Here is a 21850-nt window from a genome sequence, read left to right as displayed (position 1 = left end):
CTGATGTGACTTGAGCACATTCTCCACATGCTGCTCCATGAAGAATTTGAAGGCCTGCCGAGGAGTAAATCTGAATTCGCGACTCTCTCCGTTCCTCGTCCTTTTTGTTTTCCGCACCGGGACAGGTGACGTGGTAATCTGTTTCTTTTCCTTCTCTGCAGCGTCAAACCGTTCCCCGTATTCAGTGGCCTTCTCGTGCTCGTGCTCGTCCTCTTCTGTGCTTTGAGCCACTGGTAAGGTGGGCGGTTTTGCCACGTGCTCATCTTTGTTGGCTTTAGCCACAGAATCGTACGGCGGGGCAGGCTGATTCTGTTGAAGCAAGTGCTTGGGGTACGGCGGAGGTGGTGCTGATAACTCGGAGCTTCGGCCAGAGTGGGACCCTCGGGAACAGGACCGGTCTGCTGCATCCAGGGAGGGTGAGTGGGCGCGAGGGCGGTCTGCAGCTCGGGTTTCTGCACGCGGATGCTCTTCACGGGCTGCAAAATGGGGGCAGGTGTAATGGCGGTCACAGTGGTGGCAGAGGGCTGGGAGTTGGAATGAGGCTGCCGACTGGACAGGAGGTGGTTGTTGAAGGAATTAGAGCGGACAGGCGCGTTCAGATTTTGAGGCGGGTGCCATTTAGGCATCTCTGAGCCGCCACCGCAAGACTGGGGCTGAGACGGAGGCGGCTGTGGCCACGAAGACGCAATCGTCGGCGTGTTGATGTTGTAAAGATCCATGTTCTGGCTGTTTCTGTTTGGCACCATGACAGATTGTGAAACATTTCCATTCAGGCTGCTGCTGTAGGCGGAAGCAGCAACCCCACCTGCTTGCATTTGTAGGGCACTGGGGCTCTGCTGGCTAGACTGAGAGTGCGGGTACGGCGGTGGCTGACGACTCACTGTGTTTCCTCCCATGACGTTTTGGTGTGGCACAAAGTGTCCACCTATAGAGCCATCTGGTTGCGCCGATCCATTCTGGTGTCCCGTTCTGCCCACTGGGTAGTTGTATTTACTACAGGCGGCGTTTTGCATGATAATTGGTTGCCTACCCAGTGGAATGGGACTGATCCCTCTCTGGCCTTGAGGTGGCGGATTCATCATAGAAGCAGCGCCGAGGTTGGCCGGCGGGAACCCATCCTGCCAGGCTCCTTGCGGCACAGGAGATATCCGCGTAATCATATACTCCATGTTTCCAGAGAAACGTTTTGGCTGCTGGCTCCCCTCCCAAGAGGGCGGGGGAGGAGTGGTGCCACGTGGGGGAGGAGTCTGTCCTCTGGGTGGAGGTGGTGGTGGGGTTACACTCCTCACTGGAAGCGGAGGCAGGGGGTTTGCTCTCTGAGAGTTCACTGCTCCCAAAGGCCCCTGGCCATTCCCTGGATGGCTCTGGGTGTACACAGTCATTCCAGAACTTGAAGACAACGGCCGACCAATTTCTACCTGAGAGACAGGGCTATCTGCTCGATATCCCACGCCCTCCATCAGTGATGGACCATGTCGCTGTGCAACCAAAGATTCTTTTGAACCCTTCCAGCTTGGCCTCCGGTTAATTGTTTGCTGAACTGTGCTGGATCCTGTTTTGGAAGAAAGATAAAACAATTATAATGTAAAGTAACAACAGTAATTTAAACAAGAAATCGTTTTGTCAAATTAGATAACATTTTGCAGAGTAGGGTAAATATGACTGATTATTACTCCTCACATATTAAATTGTCAGTTAGCTTCACAATACTGTAATATACTGCTCACTTCCATTCTCTGCTGAATATCATTTCATCAAGAGAAGAATATCACAACTGGGAAACACTCTGGGGCCCAAGTGTCAAAATCAAGCATTCCAAAGTGATGTGCAGTACAGTTGAATGCAGTGTAAAGCTTTGTCTATTTAAAAATTTTCATCCTTGATTTTAAATCCCTCCATGGCCCCCTCGCCCCTTCCTATCTCTGTAATCTCCTCCAGCCCTACAACCCTCTGGGATCTCTGCGCTCTTCCAATTCTGGCCTCTTTCACATCCCCGATTTTCATTGCTCCACCATTGGCGGCCGTGTCTTCAGCTGCTGAGGCCTTAAGCTCATTCCCCTCATTAAACCTCTCCGCCTCTCTCTCCTCCTTTAAGACGCTCCTTAAATCCTACCTCTTTGAACAAGCTTTTGTTTGCCTGTCCTAATATTTCATGTGGCTTGGTGTCAAATTTTGTTTGATAACGCTCCTGTGAAGCGTCTTGGGATGTTTTACTGCATTAAAGGCGCTATATAAATGCAAGTCATTGTTGTGGTCTACTTGTTCAAATAATATGCCTTAACCTCAACAACATTGCTAAAATGTTCAATTTCTCAGACTAGTCACTGTCTGTGAAAGACTGCTAAGTTATTGCTAGCTTGGGCTCAACTATGAGCAAGTCCCCTAGAATTCCACACTATTCATGGCCAACTTCTGTGCCAACCCCCAATTCTGCTGCCAGAGAATTTAAATTCCATAGCAAATCTATCCAGGATTTGGGATATCTTAAGATAATTATTTTAATACATGAGCAAAAATATGCTAGACTCGTAAAACTTGGGTAATTTAAAGTATTTATAAACAGCTAATTGTGGTTAGCCTTTAGCCCCCAGCTGCCTCATAATACCTAGCTCTCACCCCTAACCTTTCACATAGCTACGGTGAGGCAAGACAGCTCAGTAAATACCTGATGTGAATAAAGCTTTAAAAAAATGAAAATGCTGGAAATAGGAATTAAAAAACAAGATGCTGGAAATGCACAGCAGGTTCTTTGAAATTTCAGAACTGAGATTGATAGGCAAGGGTATTAAGGGTTATGGAACCAAGGCTGGTAGAACGAATTAAGATATAGTTCAGCTGTGATCTCACTGAATGGCGGAACAGGTTTGAGAGCTGAAAGGCCTCCTCCTGTTGTTATGTTCTGTTTACAGATCATTAAATCATTTACTGTCTCTAAGGGGCCAACATTCCTAAATCCACCCAGGCTACCCTGATCATTAGCAGTTTAAAATAACAGAAAATGCTGGAAAAACTCAGCAGGCCAGGCAACATCCGTGGAGAGAAAATAGAGTCAACATTGAGTGAACCCTTTCTCAAGACTAAAGAAGCACAGGAAATGAAATAGATTAAGAGGCCAGGCTGGGAGAGAACAAAAGAGAAGTGAAGAGACATTAAGAGGTATTCAAAACGAGACAAGGTGGTGCTAGGACCAGTGGAGACAAAAGAGGGCTCTAGATTGGGTGTGAAATGCGCTGGCAGAATGGGAGATAGCAACCATGTGGGAGAGAGAAAAAAAGGGGGGGGGGGGGGGGAAGGCCAAAACAAAGGTGTGGATAAAAAATATAAGTAAAAATGTAATGGGGGCCGGGGTTATGATCTGAAATTGTTGAACTCGATATTGAGTCCGGAAGGCTGTAAAGTGCCTAATCGGAAGATGAGGTGCTGTTCCTCGAGTTTACGGTGAGCTTCCGTGGAACAATGCAAGAGGCCGAGGACGGTGAGGTCCGAGTGGGAATGGGGCGGTGAAGCTCGGGGTCACCCTTACGAACTGAACGGAGGTGTTCCGCAAAGCGGTCACCCAATCTGCATTTGGTCTCCCCAATGTAGAGGACACCACATCGTGAGCAGCGAATACAGTATACTAGATTGCGAGAAGTACAAGTAAATCGCTCCTAAATGGAAAAATCAACAAGAAACAACCAAGAGCACAACTAGATAGGAAGAAGTACAGCGATGATCCTGGCTTCACTAGACCATTCACCATGGAAGAGCTGGAAACTGGTACATCTAATCTAAAACACGGGAAAGCAATTGGTCTTGACAACATAGCAACGGAGCAGATAAAGCATTTTGGACAGCAAGCAAAGAAGTGGCTCCTACAATTGTTCAACCACTGTCTGGCAACACACAAGCCACCTAATATCTGGCAGAAGGCACTTGTAATAGCACTATTAAAGCCTGGAAAAGATCCCTCAGATCCTAAGAGTTTTCGGCCAATTTCACTGCTTTGCCACACATATAAGCTGTTTGAACGCCTGATACTCAATAGGATAGCACCAACTGTAGATGAGAAGATCATTCCAGAGCAAGCAGGTTTCCGCCCCGGCAAATCAACAACAAGCCAACTGCTCAACCTCACACAACACATCGAAGATGGTTTTGAGCAAGGGATGGTAACAGGTGCTGTTTTTGTAGACCTGTCAGCAGCATACGATACAGTGAACCATAGACATCTCCTCTGCAAGATTCTAGAGATGACAAAAGATATTCACTTCACAGAGCTGTTAGAAAGCATGCTTCAGAATCGCTGGTTCTATGTTGAACTAGGTGGGAAGCGCAGCAGGTGGCGTATTCAGAAGAATGGTCTTCCTCAGGGAAGCGTCCTTGCACCGCTGCTGTACAATATCTACACGAATGACCAACCTATAGACGGTGTCACATGCCGTTTTATATATGCTGATGATGACTTATGTGTCACTGCCCAAAGCACTGATTTTAACACCGTGGAGAAAACGCTTTCTGAGGCCTTGGAGGGACTAAAATCCTACTATGAAGAAAACCACCTTCGCGCAAACCCATCAAAGACGCAAGTTTGTGCATTCCACCTCAGAAACCGTGAAGCCAAACGCCAGTTGAAAGTAACCTGGTGTGGAGCAACACTGACGCATTGCGAGCACCCTATCTACTTAGGAGTCACCCTTGACCGATGACACCTTCAAGAACCACATCGAGAAGACAAAGGCAAAAGTGAGCGCACGAAACAACATCCTGAATAAGCTCACTAACACAAGATGGGGAGCAAGCCCGAAAACATTGCGAACCAGTGCACTTGCTCTTTGCTATTCCACTGCCGAATACGCCTGCCCTGCATGGGAAAGGTCTACTTATGCCAAGAAGATGGATGCCGTTCTGAATGCAAGCTGCCAATTTATCACAGGACCAACAGCCTATATATCCTGGCGGGTATCGCTCCCCCGATATAAGAAGAACGGTAGCCAGCAAGAAAGAGCGACTCCGTCAAACATCAGATGAGAGGCACCCTCTGCATTGTCATACACCTACACCCAGCCGCCTAAAGTCAAGGAAGAGCTTCATGAACAGTGTTGTTCCATTACAATCAACCTCATCTGAAGCCCACATCGCCTTGTGGAAAGACCAGCTCGCCAGTCTTGAACAACCCCCAGCGATGGAAATTTTACCTGATGAAAGCCTTCCCCCAGGAGCTAACTGCAACTGGGCAATCTGGAAGTGCCTTAACAGACTTAGGACCGGTGTAGGTTGCTCAAAAGGTGTCACTAAGCAAATGGGGATATTCAACCAGCACGACAACTTGTGAATGTGGAACTGAGGCACAGACTATGCAACATCTCCTGCAATGCCCATCGTTAGAGGAACCCTGCACTGTTGCAGATCTTGCCGAATCCAACAACAAGGCGCAAAAATGTGTCCAGTTCTGGCTGGGCTATGTATAGACTGTCCGTGGACACGATAAGACGACGGCCTGGAAGGGGTCCACGGATGTTGCCTGGCCTGCTGAGTTTTTCCAGCATTTTGTGTTGTTATTTTGGATTTCCAGCATCTGCAGTATTTTGCTATCATTAGCAGTTTAGTTGTGGATGCATGCCCAATAGGAAGTAGACTTTGAACTTGGCGGAGGAGAGACTTTCATCCCATCAGCTTGTACCAGAGGTGCAGACACAGGGGAAGCCTTCAGACACTGGGTAAAATTCAAACAGACAAACTAGGTAATGCAGTGGAGCTAACCCACTCCACCACCTAATGTTCCTGTTGGAAGTTTAGTCACTGCAATAGCTGTGTTTAATATCTGGGAAATAAATCACTTCTTAAAACAGACAGCTGGAGAGAAATCAATTGCCCAAAGATTAAATGCATGTAGTTAAACTGATTTTGCCCCTAGTTCTGCACTCTCCTCCACAGCTCAACCTCCTCCAGGTACCAATAAGCTTTGTACAAAGCATAGGAGGTGCACTTGCTTTCTGGAGAGAAAGGATTTACCATGAATATCTCCTACATGCTCAGACAACATCTTTACAAAACAGGCCAACCTCAGCAGGGAAATTCCAGTTAAATAAACACAAATGACTGAAGCATTATGGAGTCATCCTGCGGCGGGGAAAAAGGATTCCACAACAGTTAAATATATCTTTGCTTTTAAGTACTGGATTGGATCATTTTAGAACACAATCGGCCAATATATATCTGGAATTTTGTATTTTTAGTCCCACTCCTGAAAAGAAACCCAGTGAACATTATTTCTAACTAGTGGGCTGAGATTGTGTAGATGCTAGGGTTCAGTGTACCACCCAAAACGCTATGCTCTCTTGCCTTCCAAGGCTGCATGTGTGGTTCAAGCACAGGAGACCCACTAATATGTTAAAAGGACAAAAAAAAAGCAGATGCTGCTGTACAGTATTTGAAGTGCAGCAATGTTGCTGAACCTACAACTGAGCTTCTGACAAGATGCACAAGGCTAAATTGATCAGTACAAATGCACAGAACCAAACATGAAAGGCAACATTTTGTTTTATTCATTCATGGGATCTGGGCATCACTGGCAAGGCCAGCATTTATTGCCCATCCCTAGTTGCCTTCAAGAAGGTGGTGGTGAGCAGCCTTCTTGATCCATTGCAGTCAATGTGGTGAAGGTACTCCCATAGTGCTGTTAGGGAGGGAGGGAGTTCCAGGATTTTGACACAGTGATGATGAAGGAACAGCGATATAATTCCAAGTCAGGATGGTGTGTGACTTGGAGGGGAACTTGGAGGTGATGGTGTTCCCATGTGCCTGTTGCCCTGTCCCTACAATAGCCTGGTAAAATAATGACAAGATGCTGTTAAAATCCAAAGCAGTGGAAATGCCAAAAAAAATCCCTACAATATACAAAAGTCAGGTTTTGACAAGTGGGAGAAATGCAAGCCCTAATCATAGTGACCCCTTAAAATCGTCCGAAAATTGGACACATGCAAAAGGATGCTGTTGCCGCAACAGGAATCAATAGCCAAGTGTGTGAAAAGAGCCAGAGACAGGGGTACGAATGATATGTTAGCGATGAATGAGTCAGAGGCTACGTAATATTTCAGTGCGGCATACCTGATGTTTTCATGCTTGCATTCACCGGTCTTGCGGCTGCAGCGACCATTTGCTCTCGCCGCGTATCCTGGTAGCTCATCTTACTGATGTATTCAATCGCAGCCTCTATACTGCGGCTGTTGGTCTGCTTGAGAGCTCGAACTACCATGTCCTACAAATGATGAAATGCAGTTAGTGAAGTACACATTTCATCTAAAACAGCGTTAGATTTCGTAACAGTAATAAAACCAGTAAAACATTTCATGTCGTCAGTGACTTTATCAATAGATAAAAAATTAAAATATTTAGTATTCGGTTCCATGGATACAAGAAATAAAAAGTGCAAATATATTAAAACATAGCCAGCAATAGCGATCACTGCCTATAGCTCAGATTCTCTCACAGGGCATTTCTTTTTTTTTAATAAATGGAGTTATGGAGTCCACCTTTTTGCATCACTACATTTTGGTCATGTGGTAAACCACTGTTTGTATTCCACTGTGTACATGCCTCGGCTGACTCCTCCCACAAGTCCTAGTATAAAGGTGACTGCTCCCCAGCCCTTTGTATTTCTGGACCGGTCGACCACTCGAGGCAGACCTTCATTCTTTTGTTAATAAAAGCCTTTAGTTACTCTCTTAACTCTCAGTCTTTTATGAGTAATTGATAGCGCATCAGGTCACAAAAATTCTCAGATACTCACTCACTTCTTTCACAAACTTCACAGGACTCAACATAGTTTGCGACACAAGATATCATTTGTGCATTTGTGAGTGGAGCGATCACAAGATCATACACAAAGAATTACAAAGCTAAGTACAGGTGAGGGAGACCAATTGGCCCATCTGGATCACCCTTCCACAGAAATCGATAAACGGTCCCCCTCCCCCATGTTGTACTCAAGTACCTGTTGAATGCGTCATGTTTTTGCCACCACTCCCCTACCCGAAGGCCATTCCAGGTATTAATTAGTGTAAAGAACTGCTTCTCGAGATCAGTCCCGAATTTTCCTTTTACCAGTTCAAGCCTGAATCCCTTATCCTGCAGTCATGGTCTGGCTTTGAAATATCACTCAGGATTAACCTTCTCTATTCCAGCCAGTGCCTTATATACCTCTAGGAAGTTCCTTCTCATTCACCTCTTTTCAAATTAAAAGAAAAGACTTGCATTTCTATAGCACCTTTCATGACCACCGGATGTCCCAAAGCACTTCACAGCCAATGGAGTACTTTTGAAGTGTAGTCACTGTTATAATGTAGGAAACGTGACAGCAAGCTCCCACGAACAGCAATGTGATAATGACCAGCTAATCGTTTTTTAGTAATGTTGATTGAGGGCTAAATATTGATTGAGGGATAAACATTGGCAAGGACACCAGGTATAACTCCCCTGCTCTTCTTCAGTGCTCTGGGAGAGGGTTTAAACTAAAATGGCAGGGGGTTGGGAACCTGAGCAGGGAGACAAAGGAAAGGGAAACGAGGATAAAAGCAAAACATAGGAAGGAGAAAAACAAAAGTGGCAGTCAGAGAAATCAACGGTTTAAATCAAACAAGGCCACAATAAATAATAATTCTAATAGCTCTAAGAGCGTGAAAAAAACAAGCCTGAAGGCTTTGTGTCTTAATGCGAGGAGCATTCGTAATAAGGTGGATGAATTGGCTGCGCAAATAGAGGTAAACGAATATGATTTGATTGGGATTACGGAAACATGGCTCCAGGGTGGCCAAGGCTGGGAACTCAACATCCAAGGGTATTCAATATTCAGGAAAGATAGGCAAAAAAGGGCGGTGAGGTAGCATTGCTGGTTAAAGAAGGGATTAACACAATTGTAAGGAAGGCTATTAGCTCTGATGATGTGGAATCTGCATGGGTAGAACTGAGAAATACCAAGGGGCAGAAAACATTAGTGGGAGTGGTATATAGACCTCCAAACAGTAATGCGGAGGTTGGGGATGGCATTAAAAGGGAAATTAAAGAAGCGTGCAATAAGGGCACAGTAGGCATCATGGGTGACTTTAATCTACATACAGATTGGGCTAACCAAATTAGTAACAATAATGTGGAGGAGGATTTCCTGGAGTGTTTACAGGATGGTTTCCTGGACCAATATGTCGAGGAACCAACCAGAGATCAGGCCATCTTAGACTGGGTATTATGTAATGAGAAAGGATTAATTAGCAATCTTGTTGTACGAGGCCCCTTAGGTCAGAGCGATCATAATATGATAGAATTCTTCATTAAGATGGAGAATGAAGTAGTTGACTCATAGACTAGGGTCCTGAATTTAAATAAAGGAAACTATGATGGTATGAGGCGCGAGTTGGGTAGGATTGATTGGGGAATGTCACTCAAAGGGTTGACGGTGGATACGCAATGGCAAACATTCAAAGACCGCATGGATGAACTACAGAATTTGTTCATCCCTGTTTGGCATAACAATAAAACAAAAAAGGTGACTCAACCGTGGCTAACAAGGGAAATTAGGGATAGCATAAGATCCAAGGAGAGGACAAAGAAATTGGCCAGAAAAAGCAGCAAACCTGAGGATTGGGAGCAGTTTAGGATTCAACAAAGGAGGACAAAGGGATTAATTAAGAAGGGGAAAATAGAATATGAGAGTAAGCTTGCAGGGAACATAAAAACTGACTGTAAAAGCTTTTATAGATATGTGAAGAGAAAAAGATTGGTGAAGTCAAGCGTAGGTCCCTTGCAGTCAGAATCAGGGGAATTTATAAGGGGGAACAAAGAAATGGCAGACCAATTAAATACATATTTTGGTTCCGTCTTCACAAAGGAGGACACAAATAACCTCCCAGAGATGTCGGGGAACATAGGGTCTGATGAAAGGGAGGAACTGAAAGAAATCAGTATTTGTAGGGAAATGGCGTTAGGGAAATTGACGGGAAGGAAGTGGCCCTAGAAATAGTAGATGCATTGCTGATCATCTTCCAACATTCGATGGAATCTGGAACAGTACCCATGGATTGGAGGGTAGCTAATGTTACCCCACTATTCAAAAAAGGTGGTAGAGAGAAAACGGGAAATTATAGACCGGTAAGCCTGACATCGGTAGTGGGGAAAATGCTAGAGTCCATTATAAAAGATGTAATAGCAGAGCACTTGGAAAACAGTGACAGGATCGGACAAAGTCAACATGGATTTACAAAAGGTAAATCGTGCTTGACTAATCTACTGGAATTTTTTGAGGATGTAACTGGTAAAATAGATAAGGGAGAACCAGTGGATGTGGTGTATTTGGACTTTCAGAAGGCTTTCAATAAGGTCCCGCGTAAGAGATTAGCGTGTAAAGTTAAGGCACATGGGATTGGGGGGCAAGGTATTGACTTGGATAGAGAACTGGTTGGCAGACAGAAAGCAAAGAGTTGGAATAAATGGGTCTTTTTCCAAGTGGCAGGCAGTGACTAGTGGGGTACCGCAGGGATCGGTCCTTGGACCCCAGCTAGTCACAATGTATATTAATGATCTGGACAAGGGAACAAGATGTTATATCGCCAAGATTGCAGACGACACAAAGCTGGGTGGGAGTGTGTGCTGTGAGGAGGATGCCAAGAAACTCCAGGATGATTTGGACAGGTTGGGTGATTGGGCAGAAGCATGGCAGATGCAATATAACGTGGATAAATGCGAGGTTATCCACTTTGGTGTCAAAAACAGGAAGGCAGATTATTATCTGAATGGCAATATATTGGGAGAAGGGGAAGTGCAACGAGACCTGGGTGTCCTTGTGCACCAGTCGCTGAAGGTAAGCATGCAGGTGCAGCAGGCGGTTAAGAAGGCAAATGGTATGCTGGCCTTTGTAGCGAGAGGGTTTGCGTACAGGATGTCTTGCTGCAGTTGTACAGGGCCTTGGTGAGACCACATCTTGAGTATTGTGTGCAGTTTTGGTCGCCTTATCCAAGGAAGGATGTTCTTGCCATGGAAGGAGTTCAGCGAAGATTCACCAGGCTGATACCTGGGATGGCAGGAATGACGTATGAGGAGAGATTGGGTCGATTGGGCTTATACTCGCTGGAGTTTAGAAGAATGAGAGGGGATCTTGTTGAAACTTATAAAATTCTGACAGGACTGGACAGACTAGATGCAGGAAGAATGTTCCCGATGGTCGGGGAGTCCAGAACCAGGCGTCACAGTCTAAGGATAAGGGGTAAGTCATTTAGGACAGAAATGAGGAGGAATTTCTTCACCCAGAGAATGGTGAACCTGTGGAATTCTCTACCATGGAAGGCAGTAGAGGCCAATTCATTAAATATATTCAAGAAGGAGTTGGATATATTTCTTAAGGCTAAAGGGATCAAGGGGTATGGGGAGAAAGCAGGGACAGGGTACTGAATTTGGATGATCAGCCATGATCGCATTGAGTGGCCTACTCCTGCTCCTATCTTCTATGTTTCTTCAAAATAGTGCCATGGGGTCTTTTACATCCACCCGAGAGAGCAGTTTAACGTTTAACATCTCATCCGAAAGACGGCACCTCCGACAGTGCATCACTCCCTCATCATTGCACTGGAGTGTCAGCCTGGATTTTTTGTGCTCAAGTCTCTGGAGTGGGACTTAAACCCACAACCTTCTGACTGAGAGGCGAGAGTGCTACCAACTGAGCCACAGCTGACACTGTGGGCTGTGGTAAGTAGGGACTGTAAGGGTGGTGAATGTGTAGAAAACACTGACCATGACATAAGTATGAAATAAAAATCAAAAAAAGAGGGGGAACAGTCAAAGACTGGAAAAAGCTATTTCAGTGAGATAAAAAAGGGAACTAGCCCAGATAAGCCAGACAGAAAAGTTGGCAGAGTGCACAAAAAATAGGAAATGTTCAAACAGGAGATGATTAGGGTACAGACTGGCTGGAGTTCCTTGGATTAGTACAGAAATTAAAGTGAGATTTTAAAAAGGCGAATAACACACAGGAAAATCAAACAGAATATAGAAAATTGAAGCCAAAAAAATTACAATGGCCAAGAGATCTTGTGGATGGAAAAAGGCTGAGAGGGTATGAAGAAACAGAAAAACTATTTCTTCTGGTGGGGGAACCTGGAACAAGAGGACACAATCTTAAAATGAGAGTTAGGCCATTTAGGAGTGAAATCAGGTAACACCTTTTCACAGAAAGGCTAGTGGAAATGTGTAACACTCTTCCCGAAAAGGCTGTGGATGTTGGGTCAATTGAAATCTTCAAGACCGAGAGCAATAGATTTTTGTTCGGTAATGGTGTCAAAGGATATGGATCAACTCCAGGTAAATGGAGTTAAGATACAGCTCAGCCAATTGATGGAACAGGCTCAAGGGGCTGATTGGCCTCTTCCTGTTCCTATGTTCTTGATCCAAAAAAGCGGTTAGATGAGTTCAATCAGCAGTGTTCTACTGTGCTTCACAATTCCTGATCTAAATGCAACATTGACTAACTTCAATGATCGTAAAGAGTTTTTTAACTTCCTCTATTAGCTGACCCATAGTGTCAGTGCACAGGTTCTTGGCACAGGAATTTAAAAATCTATACTTCCATTCAGTCTTAAACAATTTATGGGCTCACAGTAGCTATTCTCTAAGGTTCACCATCACTGAGCAAGCTCGAGGGGCTGTCTGGCCTCCTCCTGTGCTCATCAGTCTACCTTCCTACAAGATGGAAAATGCAGCTGGTTACATGTGTGGGATTGTAGTATCCTGTACACACAACGGGTCTTATTGTTATATTTAGCAACCCTCGTATATTGGGCAGATAATGTGCTCTCTTTCTGCACTGCTGGTCAGCTCATGGAGGAATTTAAAAAACTCTATGATCATTGAGGTTAGTCAATGCTGCATTTGGTACAAAAATTATGAAGCACGGTAGAATGCTGCTAACCCAACTTTTCTCTTGTAGGCCATATGCATTAATGTTTCAGCCTGGAGTGCCTCAGCTTCATACGTCATTCCTGCCATCCCAGGTGTCAGTCTGGTGAATCTTCGCTGCACTCCCTCCATGGCAAGAACATCCTTCCTCAGATAAGGCAACCAAAACTGCACACAATACTTCAAGGTGTGGTCTCAGCAAGGCCCTGTACAACTGCAGCAAGGCATCCTTGCTCCTGTACTCGAATCCTCTCGCTACGAAGGCCAACATACCATTTGCCTTCTTAACCGCCTGCTGCACCTGCATGCTTACCTTCAGCGACTGGTGCACAAGGACACCCAGGTCGTTGCACTTCCCCTTCTCCCAATGTATTGACGTTCAGATAATAATCTGTCTTCCTGTTTTTGTCACCAAAGTGGATAACCTCGCATTTATCCACATTATACTGCATTTGCCATGCATGTGCCCAAATCATACTGGAGTTTCTCTGCATCCTCCTCACAGCACACACGCCCACCCAGCTTTGTGTCATCTGCAAACATGGAGATATTACATCTAGTTCCCTCGTCTAGATCATTAATATATATTGTGAATAGCTGGGGTCCTAGCACCGATCCCTGCGGTACCCCACTAGTCACTGCCTGCCACTTATAAAAGACCCGTTTATTCCAACTCTTTGCTTCCTGTCTGCCAACCAGTTCTCTATCCAAGTCAGTACCTTACCCCCAATCCCATGTGCTTTAACTTTGCACGCTAATCTCTTATGCAGGACCTTATCGAAAGCCTTCTGAAAGTCCAAATACACCACATCCACTGGTTCTCCCTTATCTATTCTACCAGTTACATCCTCAAAAAATTCAAGTAGATTAGTCAAGCATGATTTACCTTTTGTAAATCCATGTTGACTTTGTCCAATCCTGTCACTGTGTTCCAAGTGCTCTGCTATTACGTCTTTTATAAGGGACTCTAGCATTTTCCCCACTACCGATGTCAGGCTTACCGGTCTGTAATTCCCTGTTTTCTCTCTAACACCTTTTTTGAATAGTGGGGTAACATTAGCTACCCTCCAATCCATGGGTACTGTTCCAGATTCCATCGAATGTTGGAAGATGATCAGCAATGCATCTACTATTTCTAGGGCCACTTCCTTAGGTAACCTAGGATGTACATCATCAGGCCCTGGGGATTTATTGGCCTTCAATCCCGTCAATTTCCCTAACACCATTTCCCTACAAATACTAATTTCATTCAATTCCTCCCTCTCATTAGACCCTATGTTCCCCGACATCTCTGGGAGGTTATTTGTGTCCTTCTTTGTGAAGACAGAACCAAAGTATGTATTTAATTGGTCTGCCAATTCTTTGTTCCCCATTATAAATTCCTCTGATTCTGACTGCAAGGGACCTACACTTGACTTCACCAATCTTTTTCTCTTCACATATCTATAAGAAGCTTTTACAGTCAGTTTTTATGTTCCCTGCAAGCCTACTCTCATATTCTATTTCCCCCCTCTTAATCCCTTTGTCCTCTGCTGAATCCTAAACTGCACCCAAGCCTCAGGTTTGCTGCTTTTTCTGGCCAATTTCTATGTCCTCTCCTTGGATCTTATGCTATCCCTAATTTCCCTCGTTAGCCACGGTTGTTTTTTGTTTTGTTTTTATGCCAAACCGGGATGAACAAATTCTGTAGTTCATCTATGCGATCTTTAAATGTTTGCCATTGCCTATCCACCATCAACCCTTTAAGTAACATTCCCCAATCCATCCTAGCCAACTCGTGCCTCATACCATCGTAGTTTCTTCTGAGGAATTTCTTCACCCAGAGATTGGTGAACCTGTGGAATTCTCCACCACAGAAGGCAGTGAAGGCCAATTCATTAAATATATTCAAGAAGGCGTTAGATATATTTCTTAAGGCTAAAGGGATCGAGGGATATGGGGAGAAGGCAGGGACAGGGTACTGAATTTGGATTATCAGCCATGATCTCATTGAATGGCGGAGCGGGCTCGAGGGGCCGAATGGCCTACTGCTCCTATCTTCTACGTTTCTTTTATTTAAATTCAGGATCCCAGTCTCGGAGTCAGCTACTTCACTCTCCATCTTAATGAAGAATTCTATCATATTATGATCGCTCCTCCCCAAGGGGCCTCACACAACAAGATTGCTAACTAATCCTTTCTCTTACATAATACCCAGTCTAAGATGGCCTGGTCTCTAGTTGGTTCCTCGACATATTGGTCCAGGAAACCATCCCGTATACACTCTAGGAATTCCTCCTCCACAGTATTGTTACTAATTTCGTTAGCCCAATCTATATGTAGATTAAAGTCACCCATGATAACTGCTGTGCCCTTATTGCACGCGTTTCTAATTTCCCGTTTAATGCGATCCTTAACCTCAGCATTACTGTTTGGGGATCTGTATACAACTCCCACTAATGTTTTCTGCCCCTTGATATTTCTCAGCTCTACCCATACAGATTCCACATCATCAGAGCCAATATCCTTCCTTACTATTGTGTTAATCTCCTCTTTAACCAGCAATGTTACCCCACCTCCTTTTCCTTTTTGCCTGTCCTTCCTGAATATTGAATACCCCTGGATGTTGAATTCCCAGCCTTGGTCACCCTGGAGCCATGTCTCCGTAATCCCAATTATATCATATCCGTTTACATCTATTTGCGCAGCTAATTCATCCACCTTATTACGAACTGGCGAAAGGTCATCGACCTGAAACGTTAACTCTGTTTCTCTCTTCACAGATGCTGCCTGACCTGCTGAGTATCTCCAGCATTTTCTGTTTTTATTTCAGATTTCCAGCATCTGCAGTATTTTCTTTTGGTCAGATTTAAGGTTTTGGGCAAGATGGGAAGAAAACATTTTTTACGCAGCGACCTGGAATTTGCTGCCGCTGGAAGTGGTGGAAGCGGAGACAATCAATGTTTTCAAGGGGAGACTAGTTAGGCACTTGAGGGAAATAAACTTGCAGGGCTACAGGGATAGATCGGGGGAATGGGACTGATTGGACTGCTGTACAGAGAGCCGGCGCGGACTCGATGGGCCGAATGGCTTCCTTCTGTGCCGTTATGACTATGACTCTAAGTAGGGGTCTTTGGCACAATAGCTTTGCCTAGCAACACCTCTCAATACCCATGAAAAGAGATGTCCCTGATGCTGAAAGGTCTTTCTATTAACTGCAGGAGTACCGTTGTCTGCAATAATGACATTCACTTAATGTAAACATGCCTTCAGATTACTAACCGTGCGCTATTCATATACTGATAGTACATATTGGGCCAAATCTTGCTGGAGCGAGGCCTCTTGCCACGTATGCAGTTAGTTACTTTTTTCTGCATCCTACAGCTTGAAATTATTTTGCGGCATAACTTGCTGGAAGTGCGAGCTAATACGGTGTGGCGAGGGCATCTGAGACCTTAATGAACAGCGAGACCAACAGTCTATCTCCTTAACCAATGAGATTTAAGGATGGAGACAGAAATAGAGGAATGACAGAGAAGGAAATCAGATGAATTAGAGTCAAATCAGGTACAGAATGAGAAATGAAGAGAGGGAAAGAAGGACTGAATTAAGAGAGAGAGAAAAAATGACAAAGGAAAAGTAAGAAAAAAATTGAAAAATTTTAAAATCTCGAGGAACACTTTACTACAGGTAGGAATGAGACTGAACAGTTTAAATTGTTCCCTTTCTGAGCTAGAGAGGTTGATGAGTTCATGAATGTTAAAAGTGTGCTTATGCTCTTAATTGCCAGCCCTAACTTTCTGTGGCGCGTTAATGGGCAATTAATGTGCAAATCCAGCAAGTTCTTAAATATAACAGGGAGGCTAAAGGCGAGATGCTGCTTGTGCGAAGCAAAGGCCGGAGGGGCGTAAATCGTCCAGCAAGATTCGTATCTCATGGCACATCTCTCAATCTCCTCAACTTGCTGGCCAATTTGCGCGTTAGTAACGCATTCATCGTTAACACGCTGTTATTTTTCCATCAAGATTCGGCCCATTGTGATGCAAGTTTTAAAATGGAAATTGGCAATCTGTAAGACATTTGCAATATAGTTTGCACAGCCTAAGTGGATTGAATCCACGTGTTCCCTTTAAATAGATCTCACCTCGTCAAACCCTGCAGTCACCAAGTCCTGTAACATCTGCTTGCTTACATCTGCGGATCCACGGACTGACGAACTGTACTCATTTGAAAATGGCAACAAGGAATTTCGGATCTCCTGTAGGGCTTTTTGGTAAGTCACAAATTTAAGAGCATTCCGTCCTTGTTGTCTTGAATCTTCTGCGCCCAGTTTCATCATACTTTGATCGGTGCTCCCAGCATCTCCTGATGGTTTAGGCAAATGCCTGAGACTCTCCCGGATTTCCTGCAACATCTGCCGGCTGCTCCCAGAAAAGTTGCTGGCAGGGAATGTTTTTGGCCTCATTTGTCTATGACCATCAGGCTTCTCCCCCCTCTTCATGAAAGTGTCAGACAAAACCAACCACTCTTGGCTCATTTACATAGGCTGAAATTCTAGCAAGGTACGCGCGGTCTCAGCTCATGCGTTAGATATCCAAGAATATCAGTTGCAGTGTTGATGCTCTGCTCATCTGTGTAGTGGCAAGATCCAATTACCTGTAACTAAAAAAAACTTGCGTTAAGTGTTACAAACTAACCCCAACATAGTTATCACACAAATGTTTACCATACAAAGAAGTAAGCAACTATCTGAGAGTTACAGACTCAACTAATAAGTGCAAAGGCAAAAGGCCAAGCTCATTTCTATAAACAAATATTACATTATGATTTCTAGCTTCCAACAAATTCTCACTTTCTCTCCTGAAGCGAGCGTCTCTTGCTCGGACATATCGCAACGGGTAACCTGCCTGGGGTGTCAATCCTTGCCACATATTCATACTTTCCAGCAGAGGTTACTGCATAGCAATCGGGAGCAGAATCATAGAAATTTATTACAGCACAGGCGGCCATTCGGTCCACCCTGTCTGTGCTGGCCGAAAGAGTTATCCAGCCTAATCCCACTTCAAGTGCATATCCAAGTACTTTTTTTTAATGTGATGAGGGTTTCTGCCTCTACCACCCTTTCAGGCAGTGAGTTCCAGACCCCCACCACCCTCTGGGTGAAAAAAATTCTCAATTTCCCTCTAATCCTTCTACCAATTACTTTAAATCTATGCCCCCTGGTTATTGACCCTTCTGCTAAGGGAAATAGGTCCTTCATATCCAGTCTATCAAAGCCCCTCATAATTGTATGCACCTCAATTACATCTCCCCTCAGCCTCTTCTGTTCCAAAGAAGACAACCCCAGCCAATCCAATCTTTCCTCATAGCTAAAATTCTCCAGTCCTGGCAGCAACCTGGTAAATCTCCTCTGTACTCTCTTTAGTAGAAACGGTGGCTTATTTTTTCCCTACATAACCCAAGGACCCAGAGGCCAACTGAAGCCTGCTTCTTGTCCTCAGGATCAACTAACGCAGCACAGGTCGGGGATTCAATCCGGGACAATCCTCGCCTGCAGGAAAGCATTTCTGTGCTAGACAGGTCGCCGCTTCCAGAGTAATGCGCAGAAAGGTTAGGCTATCAGAAATAATTTCTGGGCTGCTCAATCGTACCATCTGGCTGGGGCTTTATATGTAAATAAATAAAAGCAAACTACATATGCAGATCTTTCATTAGCAATGCCTCTCCACACATACCCAGATCTACAATTAATGCAAAACAACAAAGGCTTAAGAACTGGGCTATCAAGGAGGGAGCAGTGTGAGGCCCGGCCCGGCGCCGCCATTTTGGCCTCAGCTCTTCCTGCCAACTCATCGCACCGCACGCCGCCAGCGGTGAACCGGCCCGGGCACTCGACTGCCCTCGCTCCCCTGGCCGGGTGGAGAAAGGCAAGCGGAGCGCCGCACCGCCCCGTCTCCCCAGCTGCTCACCCTCACCCGGGAACCAGCCGTCTTCGCTCCCGCAATGGCCGCTCCGCCGCCGCTCCTCCTCCTCTCGCGAGATCTCCAGCCTCCCTGACCGCCCGGGTTTCCAGCCTGTGGCACCCCCTCAGGCCGGGAGGAGGGAGTGCCTGCACTGCTCAACTTCACAGAAACATGGCGGACTAGCTGGAGTGGCCGGCGGTTTTTTTGAGGGCATGTTGTTGTTGGAAGAGAGAGAGAGACTGGGGGGGGACGGGGGAAGAGAGAGAGACTGGGGGGGGGACGGGGGAAGAGAGAGAGACTGGGGGGGGACGGGGGAAGAGAGAGAGACTGGGGGGGGGACGGGGGAAGAGAGAGAGAGACTGGGGGGGGACGGGGGAAGAGAGAGAGACTGGGGGGGGACGGGGGAAGAGAGAGAGACTGGGGGGGGACGGGGGAAGAGAGAGAGACTGGGGGGGGACGGGGGAAGAGAGAGAGACTGGGGGGACGGGGGAAGAGAGAGAGAGACTGGGGGGGGACGGGGGAAGAGAGAGAGACTGGGGGGGGAAGAGAGAGAGACTGGGGGGGGGACGGGGGAAGAGAGAGAGACTGGGGGGGGACGGGGGAAGAGAGAGAGACTGGGGGGGGACGGGGGAAGAGAGAGAGACTGGGGGGGGACGGGGGAAGAGAGAGAGACTGGGGGGGGGACGGGGGAAGAGAGAGAGACTGGGGGGGGACGGGGGAAGAGAGAGAGACTGGGGGGGGACGGGGGAAGAGAGAGAGACTGGGGGGGGACGGGGGAAGAGAGAGAGACTGGGGGGGGACGGGGGAAGAGAGAGAGACTGAGGGGGGACGGGGGAAGAGAGAGAGACTGGGGGGGGACGGGGAAGAGAGAGAGACTGGGGGGGGACGGGGGAAGAGAGAGAGACTGGGGGGGGACGGGGGAAGAGAGAGAGGACTGGGGGGGGACGGGGGAAGAGAGAGAGACTGGGGGGGGACGGGGGAAGAGAGAGAGACTGGGGGGGGACGGGGGAAGAGAGAGAGACTGGGGGGGGGAAGAGAGAGAGACTGGGGGGGGAAAGAGAGAGAGACTGGGGGGGGGAAGAGAGAGAGACTGGGGGGGGAAAGAGAGAGAGACTGGGGGGGGGAGAGAGAGAGACTGGGGGGGGAAGAGAGAGAGACTGGGGGGGGAAGAGAGAGAGACTGGGGGGGGAAGAGAGAGAGACTGGGGGGGAAGAGAGAGACTGGGGGGGAAGAGAGAGAGACTGGGGGGGGGAAGAGAGAGAGACTGGGGGGGGGGAAGAGAGAGAGACTGGGGGGGGGAAGAGAGAGAGACTGGGGGGGGGAAGAGAGAGAGACTGGGGGGGGAAGAGAGAGAGAGACTGGGGGGGAGAGAGAGAGACTGGGGGGGGGGGAGAGAGAGAGGACTGGGGGGGGGGAGAGAGAGAGACTGGGGGGGGAGAGAGAGAGACTGGGGGGAAGAGAGAGACTGGGGGGGGAAGAGAGAGAGACTGGGGGGGTGGGGGGAAGAGAGAGAGACTGGGGGGGTGGGGGGAAGAGAGAGAGACTGGGGGGGTGGGGGGAAGAGAGAGAGACTGGGGGGGTGGGGGGAAGAGACGGGGGGGAGAGAGAGAGAGACTGGGGGGGAGAGAGAGACTGGGGGGGTGGGGGGGGGGGAAGAGAGAGACTGGGGGGGGGAAGAGAGAGAGAGACTGGGGGGGGGGAAGAGAGAGAGACTGGGGGGGAAGAGAGAGAGACTGGGGGGTGGGGGGAAGAGAGAGAGACTGGGGGGGTGGGGGGAAGAGAGAGAGACTGGGGGGGTGGGGGGAAGAGAGAGAGACTGGGGGGGTGGGGGGAAGAGAGAGAGACTGGGGGGGTGGGGGGAAGAGAGAGAGACTGGGGGGGTGGGGGGAAGAGAGAGAGACTGGGGGGGTGGGGGAAGAGAGAGAGACTGGGGGGGTGGGGGGAAGAGACTGGGGGGGGAGAGAGAGAGACTGGGGGGGGAGAGAGAGACTGGGGGGTGGGGGGGGAGAGAGAGAGAGACTGGGGGGGGAGAGAGAGAGAGACTGGGGGGGGGAGAGAGAGAGAGACTGGGGGGGGAAGAGAGAGAGAGAGACTGGGGGGGGAAGAGAGAGAGAGACTGGGGGGGGAAGAGAGAGAGACTGGGGGGGGAAGAGAGAGAGACTGGGGGGTGGGGGGGAAGAGAGAGAGACGGGGGGTGGGGGGAAGAGAGAGAGACTGGGGGGGTGGGGGGAAGAGAGAGAGACTGGGGGGGTGGGGGGAAGAGAGAGAGAGACTGGGGGGGGTGGGGGGAAGAGAGAGAGAGACTGGGGGGGTGGGGGGAAGAGAGAGAGAGACTGGGGGGGTGGGGGGAAGAGAGAGAGACTGGGGGGGTGGGGGGAAGAGAGAGAGACTGGGGGGGTGGGGGGAAGAGAGAGAGACTGGGGGGGTGGGGGGAAGAGAGAGAGACTGGGGGGGTGGGGGGAAGAGAGAGAGACTGGGGGGGTGGGGGGGAAGAGAGAGAGACTGGGGGGGTGGGGGGAAGAGAGAGAGAGAGACTGGGGGGGTGGGGGGAGAGAGAGAGAGACTGGGGGGGTGGGGGGAAGAGAGAGAGACGGGGGTGGGGGGAAGAGAGAGAGACTGGGGGGGTGGGGGGAAGAGAGAGAGACTGGGGGGGTGGGGGGAAGAGAGACTGGGGGGGTGGGGGGAAGAGAGAGAGGGTGGGGGGAAGAGAGAGAGACTGGGGGGGTGGGGGGAAGAGAGAGAGAGAGACTGGGGGGGTGGGGGGGAGAGAGAGAGAGACTGGGGGGGTGGGGGGAAGAGAGAGAGACTGGGGGGGTGGGGGGAAGAGAGAGAGACTGGGGGGGTGGGGGGAAGAGAGAGAGACTGGGGGGGTGGGGGGAAGAGAGAGAGACTGGGGGGGTGGGGGGAAGAGAGAGAGACTGGGGGGGTGGGGGGAAGAGAGAGAGACTGGGGGGGTGGGGGGAAGAGAGAGAGACTGGGGGGGTGGGGGG

General features: G+C 47.9%; 1 protein-coding gene across 1 annotated transcript in view; it reads right to left on the bottom strand.

The window, feature by feature from the left end:
- lats1 (large tumor suppressor kinase 1) overlaps window positions 1–18961 on the bottom strand; it is a 64540-nt gene extending 45579 nt beyond the window's left edge. Inside the window, 7 exon segments of the mRNA XM_085996769.1 lie at window positions 2–57; window positions 59–111; window positions 114–347; window positions 350–1552; window positions 7090–7240; window positions 17042–17559; window positions 18867–18961. Of these exon segments, the coding sequence (XP_085852895.1) occupies window positions 2–57; window positions 59–111; window positions 114–347; window positions 350–1552; window positions 7090–7240; window positions 17042–17434 (2090 nt within the window). The 5' untranslated portion in view covers window positions 17435–17559; window positions 18867–18961.
- Between the last annotated feature and the right edge of the window lie 2889 nt (window positions 18962–21850).

This window comes from Somniosus microcephalus, chromosome 9 (assembly GCF_052327205.1).
Source record: "Somniosus microcephalus isolate GS21.2 chromosome 9, FLI_Smic_1.0, whole genome shotgun sequence".
In the NCBI taxonomy this organism is placed as follows: Eukaryota; Metazoa; Chordata; class Chondrichthyes; order Squaliformes; family Somniosidae; genus Somniosus; species Somniosus microcephalus.
The sequence above is the reverse complement of the archived record's forward strand: the minus strand, read 5'-3'. Positions and strand labels throughout refer to the sequence as shown.